Raw genomic sequence first — 24,188 nt, 5'->3', positions numbered from 1 at the left:
TTCTGACGACCTTTCGATGTCACAATGGTGGAAGAATTTAAATAGGCCTAATGTTTAACCAAACGTTGTGCCGCTAATGCCTTGGTTGGTGCTTTTAGAAGTCTTGCTCAAACTTGGCTTTTTAGATGTGGTTGGAGTATATGTCTGTACATGTTTGTACAGTCATATACTCCCCCCCTCCTATTTCACCCGAAACATTTCTCTATTACAGGTCCTAATTGAGCCAACGTTTTTGATGATGTATAATTGTCGGGAGGTCTAGGTCTGGACATGTTACTGTATAAGGGTGCCCTCTAGTGTTAGTCTTTTAAAACAGTCCCTTTGTGTTGACATTGTATAAGAGAGTGTGCCACTGGGCGTCTGACATTAAAAAGGATACAAATGTTTTTTATTTTACTTTATTTTCTCATTGTTATATTTAACAACGAGGTATCATTGTTATATGATGTCTAATTGTTAGCGTTCATGGAGCTTGCACAACATTGGAACAATCAGCAACTCTGGTTCAGTTAAGTGTCTGTCTTAGTGCAGAGCACGCCTCAGCCTGTCTCCTAGCAATATTCGTAGCTTGTGGCTACACTAAACCAGCTTACCAGGGACTTGGCTGCTTTGAAGAGTTTTATTTACAATTGACATCTAACAACCCGACCAGCTGTTGTTCCCCCCCCCCCCCAAAAAATCCACCTAGTTTTCCGTCCACATCCACCCACCAAAAACAAAGCGTGTCCTTAAAATCCAAGCTCTGAAATAGTGGTGTCACAACGTCCTTAAAACAGTCGACCTGCCCTCTCCCGACCGCCACTGTGCTAAGCAGGTCTCCAAGCAACCTTCCGCCACGGCATGCATCGTCTGAACCAGCAGCACGTTCACACTGAGGACCAGAGGCAGCGTGCACAGGGAGAGCACTCCCACCAGCCCTGTGGTGATGATCAGCCCTAGGCTGGGGACGACGTGCTGTGGCCCAGGCCTCCTGTGGCCGCACTGCGGCCCCAGGCCTCCCTCCGTCTCCCGGTCCGGCCCTCGCCGTGGATCTCTGGGCGCAGACTCCGGTTCAGGCAGGGCGGGATGGGAGCAGTGAGCCACTGGTGCCTCGCTGGGCCAGCCGCCGGCCGTGGGAGCCATGCAGCTGCTGCTTGTTTCCTCTGGGTCAACAGACCCGAGCTCCGGCTCCACTACCAGCCAGGGCTCAGTCGTCGGGGACAATGGCCTGACAGGTGCTGGGACAAGGTGCTGCCAACGGCTGCTCTTATTGTTGTTGCTGTTTATGTTGTTGTTGTTATCACCCACATCTGTGTTGTGTTTATCCCGGCGCACCCAGGCAGCCAGCTCCACAGCCAGGGAGAGCAGCAGCAGTAGGCTGAGGACGGCTTCCCCCCAGAAGGGCTCCACGGGGAAGGGGAACATTCTGGGCAGACAGGCGCTGAAGGAGCCCCTTGAATGTAAACACTCGGCGACCCACAGCTCCTCCAGACTCCGCCCGCTCCATCCCACACACAGCCCCGACACCATCCACACAGCGAGGCAGCACAGGTAGCCAATAGCGTGGCTCAGCTGCTTCCATTTCCCCTGCCCTCTGTCCGCGTCAGCAGCACCCAGTGGGCGCGCGTCGCCCTTCTCCGAGGCTACGCTACTCTCTAGCACCTCGCACCCTACGTCATCCATGCTCTGGCAGGCGGCGCCGTCGCCGTCGCACGCCCACACTTTTCTCAGGGCAATCTCCGCTGCAACCAGGGGCGTGGCTAGGAGCAGCGCCGCCGCGTAGGTGTGTCCGAGGAAGAGTAGGAAGCGCAGGGCGATGAGGTCGCTGTGAGGGGCCAGCTGGGGCGGCCAGGGATCAGCAGTCCACAAGAAGAGGAGGAAACCTGCCGAGCACAGACACAACCAGGCTGTGACTGCGAGGGGAGGAACGTCACATGCAGAGCGGGGGGATATTTTGCCTCGTGGCTATACGGTGTTGGGTTCTGAGTCAAAAAAGGTCCAGGGTCTGGCCTTTGGCCTCTTAAGCAAGCCACACCCCACCCGATGCCTAAGAACAATGGTAGCGTCCAAAAGACAACTAAAACACTTAGATAAAAGCCAACGAAAACTAGTAAAGTGCATACAAATAAAATGAAGTAGAGTGGATGGCAGTGGACTGGAAGACTGGAAGACTGTTGTTTGGTGTGCAGACGCCTACCTGTGACCAGGATATCTGTGAACATCAGCAGGCAGCAGAAGCAGAAGCTGATGATCCCCGGGATGGCAGACAGGAAGAACAGGCTGCAGGCCAGTTTACACACTCCCAGGACCAACGCACCCTCCAGCACTCCCGCCATGGCTACGGCGCAGTCACAAACACACCCACAAAAAACAAAAAGAGGAAACACGAGAAAATAGTCACACAATTAGCCCATAGACAAACCACACAACACACAAGCCAACATGTCTACGTGCTGCAACATGTAGTAATACGGTTTAGACTGTGTGCTGGCAGGTCAGAGGCAGCTTACCTTCAGTGGTTCACATCATTTGTTTGTAGACAAAACCCTACCCAATCAATATTTGTTTGTGTACATTTGCTTTGGACCCTGAACAGCACCTCCACTTGCGTTGCAATTATTTCTTGGTGCCTCACAATAAATAGTCCCACAACGGGGTTGTATACAGTATCTTCTACAATTCCGGCTATTAAAATGTGATGCATTGCACACTGTTTGACATTATCATCCAGCATCAAGAAGAACAATAAAAACGTCCTCTAGTAGGGAACTCAGCAGAGAGCCTCATACAAACTCTGTTGCCATACCATGATTCCCACGGTATTTACTGGTCTTTTGGCTCTTTATGTAAACTCACGCAAACACAACATGTCATCAAACTCTGACATTCAAACTCCTATTGGACTGCAGTGCTCAGCCAGGAAAGTGTTTTCTACATGGAAGGTCTATGTTCTCAACATTGCCTGTCAACATAACAGCTAGGCTGATACTTTACTGTGAAAATAAGTGTGTGTGTGTGTGTGTGGTGTCTGTGTGTCTCTTACCTGTCCTCACAGGAGCCTCACAGAGAACGGCATGTCAATATGAACCTCAAATGGTTCATCCTCTTTCTTCCCATCCCCTTCGCTCCGCCCTAATACCCACCCCTCAACCCCGCCCCTAAACACACACACACACACACACACACACACACACACACACACACACACACACACACACACACACACACACCATGGTGTGTGTTTGTGTGTGTATTTCTGCTGTGGCTGCACCTGGCCTGGGTTAAGGTGAGAGCACATATGCATTGTGGAGGGTGTGTGCTATTTGAGAACAGCACTGGGAAACCTGTCCAACAAGAACCGACACTGTGCATAATGTGTGAGCATGCACGCTTGCATGTGTGTATGCATGTGTGTACGTTGATGTAGACATAGTAGTAATTTAACTATAACATTTTGGGAAAATATCAAGTTGTAGTTGGATAAACACCTACATAGTTTTGCAGGTGCCTTACCTATAACCAGGGCCGCCGCTGGCCGTTTCGGTCCCCTATGCGGGCGGAGGGGGGGGGGGTTATACAATTAAGAACAAACAACGGTGGGCCTCTTCATAACTTATTTACATATTTTTCATTCATTAATGTTTTTTCTTTTTTGCAAACCTCAATTTTTGGTGCCCCCCTCAGGTACTTGGTGCCCTACGCACTCTGCGTATAGGGAGCGGCGGGCCTGCCTATAACATAATGATTGTGCGCAAACTACTCAATAGGATTACTCTGTTGAGAGGGTTCGAGTAGCCAACAACACAGCACTGCCATCTTCTGCTGAGCTAAGCATAGAGCATATTAGATGATGCTTTGCAGTCTGTTTTGGTTTTGAAGCAGCTGGTCGGATTAGACTTCATATCATTATGTAAATGTCCATCGCACTCACAATTGTGATGTTGTTGAAGTACTAAACGTTGATTTAAATATGTGTAATTATTTAATATTTGTTGAAAGAGTGCGTTTTATCAACACATTTCACAAGCATTTCACATTTTTCGCGATTTTCTAGTGAAACAGTTAATCACTTAAATGGCCATCTACTCCAACACATAAAGCTTAGGTGACCATCTTGTGCGATTCACTGCACAACACCTGAACTCTGTTCAGGTGTTGCAAAATAATTCAATACGTTTGCTGTTCAGTGAACAGCCAACGTTTCGTTTGAATTATTATCAAAAATGTAGTTCTAATGTTAGTACAATGGTGGGGATTAAGGAGTCATATAGGTTGCATAGAATGAACCACATTTCAAATGTCCATTTGGTTACCCCAAAACGGGCTAAACAGTTTGCTGTGAAATCTTTCAACCTACTAGTGAGCGATGCGGCGCTTGCAGCACCCAGAAGTGAACAGCAGGCGACCCGGAAGGTCTGAACTCCGACTGAAGGCGAGCAGTAAAAGAACCAGCAAGCTTTTATAATTTGTATCTTCTATCAAGGGTTCAGGTATGTGCTTCTGCCTATGCATTTATCGTTGCTATTTTAGCCATGTGTGCATCATGCAGTTGTCAACGCTTCGTTGTGGATATTATTTGAGGAATAAAAAGTTGAATTTAAATCATGTTTTTAAAACATTATATACCATGAAGACTGCGTTTTCTCCAGTAATGCGAGCAGGAAGATTGGAATACGCTAAATTAAAAGGACAAGCAGTTATTTTAAAGAGTGGCTCGGAATGCAGCTGCAATTATGATAACGCAATGCATTCTGTAAGGCATGGTGATTGTTGTAGGAAGTGTCCAGTTTTTTTCTCTCTCTCAAGCCGGGCTATTCAAATCTGCAAATCAAAGTAAACAATCATCCCTACACTTAATGCAAATAGACGGGTGACACACCCGAGTGCAAGACGATCATTTGAATACATCAGGCTATACATCTTGTATAATTTGGGATCTGCAGAATATGGCGTCCTGTCCTTATAAAAATAAGACAGGCTGCCATTTTTGTTTTCCTTTTGTCTGAATTTTTTAATAAACTGTCTGAGAATGTGGGAGAGGCTGTGAGGAGAGCCGATGGGAGGATTGTATGTGTTTGGCGCTCCACGATGCTTGATTTAAGATGCTGCCGAGTGTTGGTGTGCATTTGTTTTCTATCTGTTGTGTAGATTCATGATATGGTTTTTCATAATAACCCTTGCATTGATGGTAACTATAGTTTTTGACGCGTTTATGTCGATCTGTATTGAATATGTAATATAGATAACTATGCATGCAGTTGGTGATTCGTATAAGTTAAATACGTTAAATTCACGTTAATATGACCGAGTTTTACACGATGTTAGTGGGATTTTGGAAATTGACATACGCCTGTAGTCAGACACAAAATTAGCATATGTATAAACTCTCCTATAGGTGGATTTAGTGTAGGCTATCTATTGATTGACCTATATTTATAGCTTTTTGGTGATAGATATTGGTATGTGGACATTGGACAATAATGTTATTATATCCTCCAGACAAAATGCTTAGTGCCACAAATTATTTCATCATTCCCTTAATATAAATGCATACAATAATCCATATAAATACTTGGGACAGACAATAAAAACAACTTGTCAAAATCAAATCTAGTAGTCTATCAGTATTTAGGAACTTTCTCCTCTGTCAACAGTACGAAAAAATAAAAGAAAAAGGTGACCACTTTATGCAGCTTTCCTAGTTCATTTCATCCAGAACGGTCTTAACCTTAAATATCCCATCTGAAACCCTGTGCTGCAAGTCGATTCCCACTACAACGAGTCAACAGAGCTAGATAAACATGGCATATTGGACCCTGTTGATTCTTCTGGTCTCTTCTGGGACTTCTCCCTGGAGGCACAGAACCTCCAGGAAGTGAAATCGACACCCACTGGCATCACTAGAGAAATATTCTGTGGGGTTTACGCGCGTACCCCTGGACATATCATTTTTGTTTCTCTTGGCTCAAGGCTACGGGCGCTGCTACGCTTCTGCTAAGTCAAACAGACTTTGGAATGGCAAATCGTGCCAAAGAAGGCAATGCAAAATGTCATATAAAGAAAAAAAAATTGTATAATGAAAGGCCATGGAAAGAAACAACAGACCATGGAAGGAGATATATTTTGAGCGTGCAGCATTGTCTGGCCTGGGCTTTTTCAATAGATCAAAAAATAAATGTATACGGAATGAATTCATTTTGATCTCCATTTATGTTACGGAAAATATTTTTTGGGGTTTTCGTGTCGTGAAATATTCATAGCAAGCTATAAGCCACAAATGAACTGAAAAAACCAACATAATTCTTGCCACCATCATTACCCAACACAGTAATGTGTGCGCTACATAACGGCCTGTCTTTATCCAAGTTACAATTTATTTCATCACTGACCTCTTGGCAGAGTTAATACGTCATCAAGGTCTTTGTGATGCTGTGTTTCTAAGGTAACTCTTTTAGGGGAAAACGAGTCCACCTACATTGGCTGGTAAAGAGACGAGGGACTCCAGGGCCTGGATAAGGGTCAGGGAGACCTGGTGAAACACTTTAGATAACACTTTAAAGTATTCCACAACTAGCCTGTGTAATCTTTCAAGAGCTAATCTCTACAAAGAGAGTAACACATATGGTCGTGGTAAGAAATCCCAAAACAAAGGGCAAAAGCAACTCACCTGGCAAAAAGGTTACAACATTATATCCCTGTATTACAAACTGTAAAGTCTTGCTTTTCAGAATTTTGATCTGATTAAGTTATTCCTTAAGACAAATGCATGAATGCAACTGTCCGCATTTTGATTGGAACAACTTGTTTAATGCAAAAATAATAAGATTGATTTTTTTTTTTCTATTTAAATCTATCAAAAAACTTGCAAAGGGAAATTCAGAGACAGAATTACAGATGGTATTAGATAAGATAAACAGCCGCTGTGCCACAAAACGGATGTTTAACAAAACATCTCACAAATTGCACCAGAAGCATGCTTGCCATTTGTCTAATGTACCTCTGAAATGTCTGACATGAATAACTATTTATCCTTATTAACATGCCATTCATATTTCAGAATGGCTGAACCTCGCTTTAACAACCCCTATTTTTGGCCTCCACCTCCTTCAATGACTGGCCAGGTAGGATTCAGGAGTCTATGTTCAATTCATTCATAAGTGAGAAACGATGAACCAAAAAAAGCAAAGGAATTAATTAAAAAAACGACAGTATATTTGTGTTGCTAGGATGTTTTGTATAGAGTTCTCCCGCTTTAACTGTGCAGACCTTGATTCCCAGGAGGTCAAAAACAATTCAAGTAACAACCAATAGAGCACACACATACCAAGACCACAAAACTGATGGCTATTCTCTTGTCACAAATGTTGCTCCCTGCCTGTCAGCTGGATAACCTAGTCTTGATCAATAAAATCAAGGAGCAGCTGATGACGGAGAAGATCAGGGCCCAACACCTGCCGCCCGCCGCCGTCCCCTCCCAGCAGCCCTTGCTGGTGCAGACGGACGGCGGCCAGCACGTGATGTCCATTCCTAAAGCCCAGCAGATGCCGGGGCTCCACCCCCACAGCCCTTCCCCACCAGACATTGCCCTGCACGCCCGCCCCGCCTCCAGCTCCGTCTCAGGTGCTCCTGCCCCCCCCCTCCCTTCAATCCTGCAGCCATCAATGTCCTTGCCACGGGGCTCTGATTTGTTTTTGTGATTTGCATGAGATTTAAAGATTTATGGAATGTCTTTAACATCCGTAGCTGCTTTGTATGTGATCACAAAGCTCGGTGGTTAACGCTGGAGTGTGTGTGTGTGTGTGTGTGTGTGTGTGTGTGTGTGTGTGTGTGTGTGTGTGTGTGTGTGTGTGTGTGTGTGTGTGTGTGTGTGTGTGTGTGTGTGTGTGTGTGTGTGTGTGTGGGGAGTCTTGTGGGTTTCCTCCTTCATGCTCTGGGTTCCATATACCTCAATACATGTTGTTGTACTTGTACTCAAGTAATGTTATGGTATCTAGCATGTTAGGGTACTTCACATGATAGGGTACTTAGCATGGTATGTTACCTAGCATCTAATGCACATGGAATGTTACTTTACCCGACATCTAATCCTTCTTGACGCGTTAGGGTACTTGGCATGATAGATTACCTAGCATAATGGAGTACCTTGCATTTTTTGGTTACCTAGCATGTTATGGGACCTAGCACGTTAGAGTACTTGGCATGTTATGCTACTCTAAAGATGGTGATCAATCAACCCATTCATGGTATAATCTGGATCTTGGCAGTGAAGGCATTTTGATATATGAGGTCCTTGTCTGGTAAAATGTGTTTGTCTAATGTTGCTCTTCTTCTACAGGCAGAATCCTGGGAGACGTAAACTTAAATCTGGATGACAAGGCCGCTATCAAAGCCAGAGGATTGTGGGAAGACTGGCATTTGCGTCAAATCATTGAACAACCTTCTAGAACAAACCACCTATCAGGTAAACTGGTCATATTACTTAAACCAAGTAGTTTGGTACATTAGATTTTTATTTCAACATTATTTAATCAGGAGCGGTTGACTCCACACAAGCTCCTCTTTGTAAAAACAACATAAATAAGTTAGTTAATAACTAAGTACATGATGATACAGTGAAAATAGAGATAGCCCAATATGTTTTTTTCAGGGCCGATACCGATACAGATTATTAGTAGCCAAGGGGGCCGATAACCGATATTTTGAGCCGATATTAATTTACAGAAAAAGGGAATATATTGGCGTCAAAATTTTGAATAATACAAACTCCAACACTTAACTTCATTTAAATGCCTTTAAGCATATGTTTAATAAAAACAACAGCTTATCAGATTTGCAACATAACACACTTTAAACAAATAAATGGCTCCCTAAAATGTTCCTGAACTGAACTGAGATGTTAATCTTTTACAACTGAAACAGTTTTTTTTTTTACATCTGAGACAGTTTTCTCTCAGACAGACGGTGCTTTGCTGTCAGTTTCTCATGTGGCGCACACACACACACACACACACACACACACACACACACACACACACACACACACACACACACACACACACACACACACACACACACACACACACACACACACACACACTATTCTCTAGCCATCCCCTCATCGTGCTTCCCTGTAATAAAACGAACTGAATTTTACTCTCTCTAACACACGCACACATAAACACTTCTTACTTTTATCACTGACTATTTCCCTATCAATATTATCAGGAATATTATCAATATTGTTTCAAGTGATTAAACCGTTTACAAACACTAAATAGCCTACAGCATCTACACATTTAATAATCAGTGTTTATCATAGGAACAGACAGCTGCTGCTAACGTATTGGGCCTCACAGTAACGTCAGTAGTCGTGAGTTGTAGAGTTTTGCTACAGTCTGCTGAGCGTCTAGAGTAGAGTTTAGATTTTCTGCCTGAGCCCGAACCCGACACGATATTTCCCACCACTGTCCTCGGGCCGGGCCGGGCCAGGCTTTTGATCGATGATTTTTTATTTGTTTTTTTGGCCTAATCTGAGGAGAAATCTATGCCATAAACAGAAATATTATGGGCCTTTATTACACTGGTCTTCTCAAGGCCGTGGAACGCTCCGTTCACTTGCATGGGTAGTAGTCCGGTGACTTGTCAACCCCAGCGTCTTCCGTTGCTAAGCGACGTCACCGTCTTTGCGGACAAATTATTTGTCTACTGATCAACACTACGAATGCTGGTAACGAATAAATTGTAAAAAGACACACCATGTGAAGTTATTTTTTCGTTTTGGCAAGTAGCCGTGTAATGAGCGGGATAATGTATAGAACGTCGCCGGTCATTATCGAAAATAAGCCCCATCAGGGCGAAGCAAGACACCTTCGCTGCGCGTCGGTGTACTGTTCGCCCTGTCGGGGCTTATTTTCCCGACAATGACCGGTGTTCTATACATTATCCCTTGCATATATATTTAGCTTAGTAGGCCTAGTAACAAATGTGTACAAAGTTACATAATGTATTAAAATAAATGTAGGGTTGAAATCGGGCTCGGGCTCATAATTACAGTTAATGTGTCGGGTCGGGCCGGGCTCGGACAGAACGTGCACGGGCTCGGGCCGGGTCGGGCTTGATTTTCTGGGCCAGATCTAAACCCTAGTCTAGAGCCAGAGAAGGAGAAAGCGGACCACTGGGCTAACGTCACGCTAAAAGCTAATCAGCCTTCACCTTAAAGCCGGGTTCGAGGGGCTCCATGGTTACGCAGTTGGATAGCGCATTACACAGTTGTAGAAATATAACCACTGCTTAACGTGCTTACCTGCAATAAAACTGGACTGAATTGAGTTTATTAGGTTTTAACTCTCTCCCTCACACACAGACAATCAGCAACCTTATTTCGAGTGATTAACGGACTGCGAGCGAGCAGACTATCACAGACTATTTCCATATCAATATGGAAATAGTCTGTGATAGTAGAAGTCTGTGTGTGAGGGAGAGAGTAAAAACCTAATAAACTAAATTCAGTCCAGAGCATGTTTCGATAACGTTAATGGGCTCACAGTAATGTTACTGTGTGTGAGAGCACTCTGCATGCACAGCTTTCACTGCTGATTGGCTGTTACCCGTCGTGGCTCTGCGTGTAACCAGAGCGTGTAACCAATCAGATGGTGCTGTGGGTGGGACTATGCTGGAGACAGCGTAATGACAGCAGACAGAGAGGCGCGGCTGCATCAGAGCCAAAATAACCCCGTTTTAAATTAATCTCTTATCGGCCGTCGGATAAAAAAAAAAGGCAGATGCCGATATGCGTCAAAATGCCGAATATCGGCGCCGATAATCGGCCCGGCCGATCGGTAGATCCCTGAAATAAACACTACAATAAGCATTTGCAAACACTTTCTTCCTTAACGTTTTGAATAAAAAATGCTCTGAATTGATCAAAATGTATGAGAGAATCTAGATTTATAGATACCTGCAGTCCATTCCCAGAATATGCACCAGATATACTAAAGGCAGTTTTACCAAGATCTGAGAAACACTTTGGATTAATTTGATCAAGAAGAAACCCCCCCTTACCTTTCTTATGCAATACAATAAAGATTCCCCTGAGGCATGCTCTGAAGTCCCGCCCACTCTCTCTTTCCAATAATGCACATGTGGAGCATCCTATTCCAGGCGCTCTGTCATCGGATGGGAACGCCTGCGATTGTGGTCAGACCTAGCATGGACACGAAGAAAAGCATCTGTGTCACCCTCTGAAATGCATGCTTTGAAAAAATTAATGTATAAGCTAATTGTTGAACCCTGCTGTTGTATCTCAAATATGATTGATGTTCCTAAAAGAAGGAGAAGATGAGAAAACGTTTTGAGATGATTTTAGTGTGCTTTTTGACAATTTCCAAAATTTGACTCTCCGTTATGTTCACCAAAAAGGCGTAGCGTTGGCATCCAGAACGGGCAACCTCAATGCCTCTGATGTCATCACGCCCATCACGCCCACCTCCAGCAGCCAGAGCCGGATGGGTGGCGCCTCCTCGCCTCACCTGAACTCGGGGTTGGCCGGTTGTCATGGCATGGAGCCCATCAAAACCAACGGGGGCCTGGCCGGGCTTCTCGGACCCCCACCCAAGATGGAAAGAGGCCGTAAAAAGATCAAGGCGGAGAACGGGAACTCTCCACTTCTGGTGGTGCCCTATCCTCTACTGGCCTCTGGAAACGACCAGTGTGTCTCCTTCACAGCCAAAGAGGGCAAGACCTACAGGTACTGGGGTTTGTGGGGTCGGTTTTGATTTTGTACCCACAAATGCAAGTACGTTTGACCTTCCTTTGGCCTCCCGTCAACACAAACATTACCACCGAAAACACAAAGATTGTGATCCAGGCCACAGTGGCGATTGCCTGGAGACCATTCTGATCACGTGACCTTCTGTTTCACCACAAAGGTTAGACTAAACCTCCTGTCGCCCACACAGGTTTCCAGAAATTAAAACTTAATCAGGGCCCAACAGGAACTTTTTTGTCAACATTAGTATAGTAAACCACTCCATATGTGCAGTTATTGCAGAAAAAGAATCAATTACAAATATTAAACAAGTGCAAGATTATGAACTAGCGGACCTTCTCTACTGGATTGTTGCACTGACTGGCTCAAGTTCAAGTTCAAGTGTTTTTATTTGTCACATACAATAAATTGAAGTGAAATGTTAAAGGGTCAATGCTCCACACTGTGCAAAAATAAATAAAAATATAAAATAAATTAGTTAATTTACATAGATAAAATAAAAAATGTAAATAAAATCAAATTTAAAAATAAGGTGTTGAATTAAAAATTTGAATTCAAGTGTCTCACTGCCTGTGGATAAAAACTTCTCTTAAGTCTCTCAGTCCTTGAGTTAAGGCTTTGTAGGCGTCTACCCGACGGCAGCAGGGTGAAGAGGCTGGCATTGGGGTGTGTGTCATCCCTCCTGATGTTTTTTGCCCTCGACTCCACCCTCTTGTGGTAGATGTCCTTCACGTTGGGTAGGGACGCTCTGATAGTCCGCTCAGCTGAGCGCACCACCCTCTGTAGGTTGGCCTGGTCTTGAGCGGTACAGCTTCCGTACCAGACGGAGATGCATCCTGTGAGGACGCTCTCTACGGCTGAGGAGTAGAAGGTCTTCAGGATGGAAGGGGAGACCTTGAATTTCCTCAGCCTCTGGAGGAAGTACAGTCGCTGCCTAGATGACTTTGTCACATGTTGTGTGTGGAGGGTCCAGGTTAGGTCTTCAGTGATGTGCACACCCAGGTACTTAAAACTAGGAACCCTCTCCACAGGCTCCCCGTTGATGATGAGGGGGGTGAACCCGCTGTCCTGCTTCCGCCGGAAGTCCACCACCATTTCCTTTGTCTTTTTTATATTTAGGGCCAAATTGTTGGACTGACACCACAGTGCTAGTTCTGCCACTTGGTTCTGGTAGGGCTGCTCGTTGTTATCAGAGATAAGACCCAGCACCACAGTGTCGTCTGCAAATTTAATGATGGAGGTTGAACTTCCGGAGGCTGTGCAGTCATAAGTGTAGATGTTGTACAGCAGCGGGCTCAGAACACAGCCCTGGGGGGAACCGATGTTGAGGGTCAGCGGCCCAGAGGTTACACCACCCTCCACTCTCACCACCTGGGGGCGGTCAGTAAGGAAGCTGAGCACCCAGTTGCACATTTGGGTGTTGATCCCCAGCGACCTCATCTTGTCGATCAGGCGGAGGGGGACTATGGTATTGAAAGCCGAACTGTAATCAATGAACAGCATCCTCACATAGTTCCCCCCCCCCCACCATCCAGATGAGTAAGAGTGGTATTTAGCAGGTTGGAGATGGCATCGTCTCTGCTTCTGTTTGCTTTGTATGCAAACTGGAGGGGGTCGAACGAGTTTGGCAGGGAGGTGCAGATGTAATTTTTCACCAGCCTTTCGAAACATTTCATCACTGCAGAGGTCAGGGCCACTGGACGGTAATCGTTCAAACATGATGGTTTACTATTTTTGGGCACCGGTACAATGATAGACTTTTTAAAGCAAGATGGGAGGACAGCTTGGGCCAGGGATGTATTAAAGATCATGGTGTACACTGGAGCTAGTTGGTCAGCACAGGATTTAAGGACCCTTTCAGGGATCTGGTCAGGCCCGGCAGCCTTTTTCCCATTTACCCCTTTGAACACCCTCCTCACATCACTCTCACTTACTATGAAGGGGGGTTTGGTGTTATTCCCAAACATGTCGGCCATGACTGCCATTGAGTTATGATCTTTACTCTCCATCTCAAACCGTGCAAAGAAAGTGTTGAGTTCATCAGCAAGGGAGGGGTCAGAGCTACACACCGAGCCGGCCTTGTTCTTAAAGTCTGTCATTATTCGCAGGCCCTTCCACACACTACCGGGGTCACCAGCGATGAAGTCGGCTTCCACTTTGTCCTTATATCACTGCGGTCAAGTGAGCCGCCATTCGTCCATCCGCGGTTAAGCCAGCCGTCACACAAAATCTTCGTGCGCCTCTACTCTAAACAACCTTTGTGCGGTATCTCGCAACGTTCTCAAAATAAAAGCCTTCACGGTTGTGTGTTTGTGTTGATCGCTGCAAACGCTATCGGCGTGAAAACGTCCACAACAAAAAAGGGTTTTCAAAGGACCAAGCATGCACGTGAGGTTTTCAAAGGACATTTTCCCCGAAACTATACAGTGAAATCATGTGGTTCCTTGTGCACAAGTAGTCGGGACAACAGTTAGTATATTCATATTCATTCATGCAAATTGCATTATGTTGGCACTTTGAAGTGAGCTATAGACAAAATAATACATAAGTTCCAGCACTGACTGACATGACCATACTAAGTGTTATACTGACTACTGGTACACAAGTAACCATGTGATTTTACTGTATAGATTTTGAGAAAATGTTCTTTGAAAACCTCACCTATGCAGTTTGGCCTATGCAAATTGCATTATGTTGGCACTTTGAAGTGAGCTTTAGACAAATTAATAGATAAGTTCCGGCACGGACTGACATGACCATACTAAGTGTTATACTCACTACTTGTACACAAGTAACCATGTGATTTTACTGTATAGATTTTGAGAAAATGTCCTTTGAAAACCTCACCTATGCAGTTTGGCCTATGCAAATTGCATTATGTTGGCACTTTGAAGTGAGCTTTAGACAAATTAATAGATAAGTTCCGGCACGGACTGACATGACCATACTAAGTGTTATACTCACTACTTGTACACAAGTAACCATGTGATTTTACTGTATAGATTTTTAGAAAATGTCCTTTGAAAACCTCACCTATGCATAGTTTGGACTATGCAAATTGCATTATGTTGGCACTTTGAAGTGAGCTATAGACAAAATAATAGATAAGTTCCGGCACAGACTGAAATGACAATAGTAAGTGTTATACTGTCTACTTGTACACACGTAACCAAGTGATTTTACTGTATAGATTTTTAGAAAATGTCCTTTGAAAACCTCACCTATGCAGTTTGGCCTTTGCAAATTGCATTAGGTTGGCACTTTGAAGTGAGCTATAGACAAAATAATAGATAAGTTCCGGCTCTGACTGACATGACCATAGTAAGTGTTATACTGACTGCTTGTACACACGTAACCAAGTGATTTTACTGTATAAATTTTGAGAAAATGTCCTTTGAAAACCTCACCTATGCATATTTTGGCCTTTGCCAATTGCATTTTCTTAGCACTTTGAAGTGGGCTATAGACAAAATAATAGATAAGTTCCGGCTCGGACTGACATGACCATAGTAAGTGTTATACTGACTACTTGTACACACGTAACCAAGTGATTTTACTGTATAGATTTTTAGAAAATGTCCTTTGAAAACCTCACCTATGCAGTTTGGCCTATGCAAATTGCATTATGTTGGCACTTTGAAGTGAGCTATAGACAAAATAATAGATAAGTTCCGGCACTGACTGACATGACCATAGTAAGTGTTATACTGACTACTTGTACACACGTAACCATGTGATTTTACTGTATAGATTTTGAGAAAATGTCCTTTGAAAACCTCACCTATGCATATTTTGGCCTATGCAAATTGCATTATGTTGGCACTTTGAAGTGAGCTATAGACAAAATAATAGATAAGTTCCGGCACTGCCTGACATGACCATACTAAGTGTTATACTCACTACTTGTACACAAGTAACCATGTGATTTTACTGTATAGATTTTGAGAAAATGTCCTTTGAAAACCTCACCTATGCATATTTTGGCCTTTGCCAATTGCATTTTCTTAGCACTTTGAAGTGGGCTATAGACAAAATAATAGATAAGTTCCGGCTCGGACTGACATGACCATACTAAGTGTTATACTCACTACTTGTACACAAGTAACCATGTGATTTTACTGTATAGATTTTGAGAAAATGTCCTTTGAAAACCTCACCTATGCATATTTTGGCCTATGCAAATTGCATGATGTTGGCACTTTGAAGTGAGCTATAGACAAAATAATAGATAAGTTCCGGCACTAACTGACATGACCATACTAAGTGTTATACTGACTACTGGTACACAAGTAACCATGTGATTTTACTGTATAGATTTTGAGAAAATGTTCTTTGAAAACCTCACCTATGCAGTTTGGTCTATGCAAATTGCATTATGTTGGCACTTTGAAGTGAGCTTTAGACAAATTAATAGATAAGTTCCGGCACTGACTGACATGACCATACTAAGTGTTATACTGACTACTGGTACACAAGTAACCATGTGATTTTACTGTATAGATTTTGAGAAAATGTTCTTTGAAAACTTCACCTATGCAGTTTGGTCTATGCAAATTGCATTATGTTGGCACTTTGAAGTGAGCTTTAGACAAATTAATAGATAAGTTCCGGCACTGACTGACATGACCATACTAAGTGTTATACTGACTACTGGTACACAAGTAACCATGTGATTTTACTGTATAGATTTTGAGAAAATGTTCTTTGAAAACTTCACCTATGCAGTTTGGTCTATGCAAATTGCATTATGTTGGCACTTTGAAGTGAGCTTTAGACAAATTAATAGATAAGTTCCGGCACTGACTGACATGACCATAGTAAGTGTTATACTGACTACTTGTACACACGTAACCAAGTGATTTTACTGTATAGATTTTTAGAAACTGTCCTTTGAAAACCTCACCTATGCAGTTTGGCCTATGCAAATTGCATTATGTTGGCACTTTGAAGTGAGCTATAGACAAAATAATAGATAAGTTCCGGCACTGACTGACATGACCATACTAAGTGTTATACTGACTACTGGTACACAAGTAACCATGTGATTTTACTGTATAGATTTTGAGAAAATGTTCTTTGAAAACCTCACCTATGCAGTTTGGTCTATGCAAATTGCATTATGTTGGCACTTTGAAGTGAGCTTTAGACAAATTAATAGATAAGTTCCGGCACTGACTGGCATGACCATAGTAAGTGTTATACTGACTACTTGTACACACGTAACCAAGTGATTTTACTGTATAGATTTTTAGAAAATGTCCTTTGAAAACCTCACCTATGCAGTTTGGCCTATGCAAATTGCATTATGTTGGCACTTTGAAGTGAGCTATAGACAAAATAATAGATAAGTTCCGGCACTGACTGACATCACAATACTAAGTGTTATACTCACTACTTGTACACAAGTAACCATGTGATTTTACGGTACAGATTGTGAGAACATAACCATAACCTTTGAAAACCTGTGCATGCTTGGTCTTTTGAAAACCCTTGTTTGTTGTGGACGTTTTCACGCCGATCTAAGAATAAGAATAATCTTTATTGTCATTGTACAAGACAACGAAATTTTGTATGGAGCAGTCCTCCTCCAGTTGCACAGTTCTATAAATAAAATAAATAAAAAATAAATAAATAAATAAATAAGTATCAGCAATATATAAATATATATATATATATATATACATACACATACATACACACACATACATACATATATATATATACATATATACATATCCACACATTAATAAAATACGTATATAAATAAAATGTTTTAAAAAGTCCAAGTCCTGAAGTGCAATAATGTGTGTATGAGATGAGATGGGGAGTATCAGTGTGGCAATAGAGTGGGAGTGGAGTTTAGCAGCGTCACAGCTCCATGATATAAACTGTGCTGCAGTCTTGTAGTGCGGGCGGGCAGTGTCCTGTATCGTCTTCCTGAGGGCATGAGAGTGAAGAGGCAGTGTCCAGGGTTTGTGCTGTCTCTAAGGATGCCCATAACCCTCCGAGTACAGCGGGTCTGGTAGATGTCCTCCAGTCTGGGGAGCTGGGTGCCGGTGATCCTCTCAGCCGTCTTAATGATGCGCTGGAGAGCTTTCCTATCATCTATGGTGCAGCCAGAGTACCATGCGGTGATGCAGTATTTGAGAACTGACTCGATGGCTGACCTGTAGAAGCTCACCAGCAGCTTTTGTGGGAGACATGCCCTCTTCAAGCACCTCAGGAAGTAAAGCCTTTGAAGTCCTTTCTTGGCCGTCGCGGTGGTGTTGACGGTCCAAGTCAGGTCATGGCTGATGTTGACCCCGAGGTACCTGATGTTCTGCACAACCTCCACTGTCTCGCCGTCGATAGTGATGGGGTGATGGACGAAGGGCTTCGTCTTCCTCCTGAAGTCCAGGATCATCTCCTTTGTTTTTGCTGCGTTGAGGATCAGGTTGTTCTCTCGGCTCCAGCTCACCAGGTTCTCTACCTCTGTCCTGTAGGCAGCCTCGTTGTTGCTTGAGATCCTGCCTACCACCATGGTGTCGTCTGCAAATTTAAACATGGTGTTGGCCTCGTGGGTGGGTTTGCAGTCGAGAGTGTAGAGGGAGAAGAGGAAGGGGCTCAACACACAACCCTGTGGTGCACCGATGTTCAGGGTGATGCTGGAGGAGACCTGTCTCCCCATTCGCACAGTCTGTGGTCGGCCAGTGAGGAAGTCCAGGACCCAGCTGCTCAGGTGTGTGTTGAGGCCCAGGTGGTCCAGCTTGGTGGCAAGTTTATGGGGGGGGATGGTATTGAAGGCGGAGCTATAGTCTATGAATAGCATCCGCACATAACTGTCACGCTGGTCAAGGTGTGTCAGGGTAGAGTGGAGGGCTAGTGACACTGCGTCCTCCGTCGACCTGTTTGCCCTGTAGGCAAATTGATGGTTGTCTAAGGAGGGGGGGATGCTGTTCTTCAAGTGCCCCAGTACCAGACGTTCAAAGCACTTCATCACCACTGGTGTCAGCGCCACTGGCCGATAGTCATTGAGGGACCTGATGGCTGATTGTTTTGGGACAGGGATGATTGTGGCTGTCTTGAGACATGTGGGGACGGAGGCCTGCAGCAAGGAGGTGTTAAACAGGTCCGTGAGCACCGCAGTCAGCTCCGCTGCACAGTGCTTCAGAACCCGCCCTGGTACTCCGTCAGGTCCAGTAGCTTTCTTGGGGTTGATGTGCTGCAGGGTCCGTCTCACGTCGTGGGGGCTCAGAGTCAGAACCGGTGGTGAGGGTTCCTGCTGTGCCCGCATGTTGTCACTGTTGTCAGTGCGGTCAAACCTGGCAAAAAAGCAGTTCAGGTCGTCAGGGAGGGATGGACTTTGAGCGTGTGTGGAGCTGCTGTATCTGGTAGCGTTCGCAGCGATCCACACAAACGCACAACCGTAGGTGAAGGCTTTTACTTTGAAAACGTTGCGAGATAACACACAAAGGCTGTTCAGAGTAGAGGCGCACGAAGATTTTGTGTGACGGCTGGCTTAACCGCGGATGGACGAATGACGGCTCACTTGACCGCAGTCTTATATCGGCACTTTGCAGCTTTTACGACCTTCCTTAGGCCATAAGCAGCCACTTTGTAGTCCAACATGTCCCCCGTAGTAATCCCAACATTATAGGCAGCAGTACGCGCTGAAAGTGCTGCCCTGACAGTTCCATCTACCCATGGCTTCTGATTTGGGAAAACTTTTATTTTGACTGATGGTATAATGTCATTTACCAGTAGGTGTATGTAGTTCCCGACCACTTCCGCAAACTCACTGACGTTGTCGGAGGACTCCCGGAACATTTCCCAGTCAGCGTTGTCAAGCGCGTCTTGCAGCAAGCCTTCTGATTGGTCATTCCAACGTTTTACTTCCTTAGTCACCACAGCTTCGTTAAGGATCTTTTGCTTGTATTTAGGGAGAAGGAAGATGGCAATGTGATCGGACTTTCCGAATGCAGGCAGGGGGATAGCCTTGTAGCTGTCCTTGAACGGAGTGTAGCACTGATCCAAGGTGTTGTCTCCTCGCGTCGGGAAGTGGATATGCTGATTAAATTCAGGCAGGCCCCGGGAAAGTTTGGCTTTGTTAAAATCACCGAGAACGATGATAGCAGCTGCCGGATGACGATGTTGTTGTTTGTTTATCACCTCCTGCAGCTCGGATATGGCAGTATCTGTGTTGGCTTGTGGGGGGATGTAAACCGCGGTGGTGATGATTGCGGTGAACTCACGGGGTAGATAGTGGGGGCGGCACATAATGGACAGATGTTCCTGATCGGGAGTACAGCCCTGGGAGAGAACGGTAATGTTCCTCGGATCACACCACTTGTTGTTAGTCATGAAACAAACTCCTCCACCCTTGGACTTTCCGGACTCTTCCGTTCTATCCATGCGAGCGATGGAGAAATGCTCGGCGGGTGTAACAGAGTGATCCGGGATAGATGGGGACAGCCAGGATTCGGTAAAACATAAAATGCTACAATCTCTGACGTCACGCTGGAAGGCAATCCTTGCTCTAATATCATCCATCTTATTCTCTAGAGACTGGACATTTGCTAGCAGAATACTGGGCAAAGGTGGATGGTTTGCCTTCCTCCTCAGTCTGTCCCGGATCCCCCCTCTTCTCCCTCTGTGTTTTGACCGTTTCCAGGGCTTGTCGCTATTACTGTGACCGTCAGTTGGTCGGAGAATCTCAGCTGGAAACGCCGACTTGCTGTCAAAAGACTTGCTAACAAAAAATATGCCGCACTGATCCCTTATTTCTAAAAGCATTTGGTGATCATATGTGATCATACTAAAAGTCACATCAGTAAAAAAGATTAAATATAAAAAAAAAAAAAATAGGTAAAAAGCACAGTCTAAACATAGAGACCCTAACGGCGTCTGGACACAGCCGCGCCGTCACCATGGCAACGAAGGGCTTTTTCCGTCAAGGCAGGTCCATTGAAATCTATGTGGGTTGCTAGAGGTCCAGACTGATCCATGCTGCGAAACAAAATATGAGGTCACGTGGTCAGCATTGCCTCCAAGGTACCAAATCGCTGGTATGAATGAGCAACACGTTGCCACGAAAACTGAATTTTTCCTTTTTACTAGTATGCACATGGCCTTCAACAGTTCAGGTTACAATAGAAGAAGCTAGTTTGTAAATCTCTATCTGTTGTGTGTGTGGATCTGTTCTTGAATGTATGTGTAAATGTGTATTCTTTGTAACTCTAGTTGTTCTGTTTTGGATTTCTCTTTGCCCTCATCTTCCACAGGTGTAAAGTTTGTCCGTTGACCTTCTTCTGCAAGTCCGACATGCAGATGCACTCCAAGACCCACACGGAGGCCAAGGCCCACAAGTGTCCCCATTGTACCAAGTCCTTCGCCAACGCCTCCTACCTTGCACAGCACCTGCGCATCCACTTAGGGGTCAAGCCCTACCACTGCTCCTACTGCGAGAAGTGTTTCCGCCAGCTCTCTCACCTGCAGCAGCACACCAGGTAGGGCTGCTCCATTATGGAAAAAATCATAATCACGATGACTGGTCATATTTATATCATGATTATTCAATTTATTATTTTTGAGTTTGAAAACACAATGCATTTATTCTGCAGTTCTCTCCAAAAAAACACTTTGTAACTGAGAACTTTGAAATTTCGAAAATGTAAAAATCGAAAATAATTTACAAAAAAGTATCCAGATGTTCATTTTTGCAATTTCTCTGAAATAATTAGTGAATTAAACAAAATACTGAAGGATAATGAATAAAAATCGGTTCAACTCGATTTTATGAATTTCGAGATCATCCTGGCTTTAAAGACAAACATACCCAGATAAAATAAGCACAGAAGATACTTGTTGTCATAGTGCTGGATTATGTGCCACAGTCTATGTTTGTGATTTGTTTCATACATTGGGATTATTCTTTGGAATGCTAGAGGATATTAATGTATATAAAACAAACGATGATAGCACAAATTTCGTTCCACTCAAGTCCTTGTGTGAAATGATTGTGTTTATTTCCTCCAGAATTCACACAGGTGATCGGCCCTATAAGTGTCTTCATCCAGGGTGCGACAAAGCATTCACTCAGCTCTCCAATCTACAGGTAACCATCGCCAAAGATAGAATCATTCCCACCTCACACAACTCCCATTACACTATTAATTCATATTTCTCTAACTCAATTGTATGAATGTGCGCTGTTATTTTATAGAATGGGTCACAACATGACAAGGAATATTAAACACAAGGATAATTCAAAATCCCACAGGATAGAACCCAAATGAGACTCTGTGTGTCGCTGCACAGAAGCTGCAATAATAAACTAATCTTGTGATCCTCTTAAATTCAACACCATTTATAGTAGGTGGTTTTGTTGCATGATGTGTTCTTGGTTCACCTTCTGTCGCGCTATCCTGCAATGACCCACACAAACTATAAATATAAAGCGTTTGTGTTTTTTGATGTTTTCCTCTCACCAGTCTCACCAGAGGCAACACAATAAAGACAAGCCCTTCAAGTGTTCCAATTGTTTCCGTGCCTACTCTGACGCTGCGTCCCTCCAGATCCACCTGTCTGTACACGCCATCAAAAATGCAAAGGCCTACTGCTGCAGCATGTGTGGCAGAGCATACACCTCTGTAAGTTACCCCCACCCCCCCAGCCGTACTCACTTGAAGCTATTGCATGCAGGAGTCAGCTCTCTGTGTGTGTGTGTGTGTGTGTGTGTGTGTGTGTGTGTGTGTGTGTGTGTGTGTGTGTGTGTGTGTGTGTGTGTGTGTGTGTGTGTGTGTGTGTGTGTGTGTGTGTGTGGCTTTTTGTATTATTTGTTATAAGGGGTCCTTAATCCATTAGGAACCCTATTGCATTAGTCAGTATTTCCTCCTGACAAAATCGTCCATATTGGCTGCACAGGCTGCGGCTCCGGGGCAGAGCGTGTGGAGGAAATGCTAGAGTGTGCAGGATGTCATGTTTGAATCAAACCGCAAACAAACGTATTGCGAGACATCAAATCAAGTCCACTTGGATGCATGCATAAGGCCATGCTCGTCATATGTAGGACCCAGTTATCGTTGCTTGCCACTATATTTATTTGATGTATACCTTTTTGTTTTGTTATAACCATTGTTGTTTGGTTGTTCTTAGTTTTTGTCTTTGTTTTTGTGTGTTGTCTTTAGTGTTGTTGTTGATGTTGTTAAGAGCAGTCCTCTTGCCCCCCCAGGAGACCTACCTAATGAAGCACATGTCCAAGCACACGGTGGTGGAGCACCTGGTGAACCAGCAGCACTCCCCACAGCAGAGGACCGAGTCCCCCGTCATCCCCATCCGCATCTCCCTCATCTGAGACGCATCCCCTCCCTGCCTCTCTCACTCTCTCTGGCACTATCCCTCTATGACTGTCTGTCTCTCTGTCTCTCTGTCTGTCTGTCTGTCTGTCTGTCTGTCTGTCTGTTGCTCTCTGTGTCTGTCTATTTGTTTCTGACTGTCTCTCTCTTTCCATCCACCTATCGCTCTGTGTCTGTCCATTTTGTCTGTCTGTTTCTCTCTCTCTGTCTCTCTATCTGTCTGTCTCTCAGGGTGCACTCACATTAGGCCATCTGGCCGTGGCCGTTGGCCGTTTTCACACCTAACCGTGCTCAACTGGCCCCACTGTTCTCTGGCCTGCACTCACACTAGGCCATCTGGCCGTGGCCGTTGGCCGTCGCAACTGTGGCCTGGCCACGGTAGGCTCTTGTACATACGTCATCACGTCGTAATACGTCATCACCAAACGTCCGCTGAATGGACCATAATAAAGTCTGCTGCCAGTCAGAGTTTTAACAACAATGGACAACAACGCAGAGAACACAGTTCGCACTTTGCTAAGTCTGTTGCTTATTTTGAAATATGTTTACCGTTTAATGGGAAAGAAGGCTCGTCGCCTTTATTATGCCCATGGTCGTCGCATGGACTATACGTCATCCGGCTCAGGTTGCGTAGCCGTGCGTGTGCGCGTGTCGGCTCATTAGCATCTGTACCTTAGCGGCCCGTACCGTAGCAGCACACCTCTACCAAGTGGCCAAATTGGCCTGGCCTGGCCAGACTGGCCACACTCACACTGGCAGGTTTGAGCACGGTTAGGTGCGAAAACGGCCACGGCCAGATGGCCTAGTGTGAGTGCACCCTCATTGTGTCTGTCCCTGTCTCACCAGAGACCTCTCCTGTGAACTCCAGCCCCACCAACCCTTCATTCGTCCTCTTCAACCTTAATGTTTATATATATATCATATATATATATATATATATATAAATATATTTTGTTTTTCTTTACTTGCCAGATTGTATAGTGTACCTTTTTATATAGAGGTACTATTTTAATAAGTATACCATTTTTTGTCTTTCTTGCTGTGCATATATGGTATTATTGGGGATATCCAAAGATGAATATAACAGCACTTTGAGGCCTAGAAATGAT

The 24,188-nt window shown here is 44.4% G+C and overlaps 2 protein-coding genes across 4 annotated transcripts; one reads left to right on the top strand and one right to left on the bottom strand.

Annotated features, from left to right (window-relative positions):
- Positions 1-382: 382 nt before the first annotated feature.
- On the bottom strand, positions 383-3,135 carry LOC115557282 (uncharacterized). The gene is made up of 3 exons (XM_030374975.1): positions 3,023-3,135; positions 2,177-2,317; positions 383-1,862 (listed from the first exon to the last, which is right to left on the bottom strand). Exons 2-3 carry the CDS (start codon positions 2,313-2,315, stop codon positions 757-759), a joined length of 1,245 nt encoding a protein of 414 aa, XP_030230835.1. The 5' UTR covers positions 2,316-2,317; positions 3,023-3,135; the 3' UTR covers positions 383-756.
- Positions 3,136-4,345: 1,210 nt separating this feature from the next.
- Positions 4,346-23,305, top strand: znf362a (zinc finger protein 362a). Of its 3 annotated transcripts, none has more exons than XM_030374974.1 (9): positions 4,346-4,469; positions 7,037-7,100; positions 7,401-7,599; positions 8,315-8,440; positions 11,398-11,725; positions 21,007-21,231; positions 21,761-21,839; positions 22,216-22,374; positions 22,956-23,305. In XM_030374974.1, exons 2-9 carry the CDS (start codon positions 7,038-7,040, stop codon positions 23,076-23,078), a joined length of 1,302 nt encoding a protein of 433 aa, XP_030230834.1. In that variant the 5' UTR covers positions 4,346-4,469; position 7,037; the 3' UTR covers positions 23,079-23,305. The 3 variants fall into 3 exon arrangements, with proteins under 3 accessions (XP_030230834.1, XP_030230832.1, XP_030230833.1); XM_030374972.1 differs by having other exon boundaries at positions 7,362-7,599; XM_030374973.1 differs by having other exon boundaries at positions 7,395-7,599; positions 22,956-23,304.
- The last annotated feature ends 883 nt before the right edge of the window (positions 23,306-24,188 follow it).

The sequence above is a fragment of the Gadus morhua genome, chromosome 13 (genome assembly GCF_902167405.1).
Source record: "Gadus morhua chromosome 13, gadMor3.0, whole genome shotgun sequence".
NCBI lineage: Eukaryota > Metazoa > Chordata > Actinopteri > Gadiformes > Gadidae > Gadus > Gadus morhua.
This window is presented reverse-complemented; position numbering and strand designations above follow the sequence as displayed.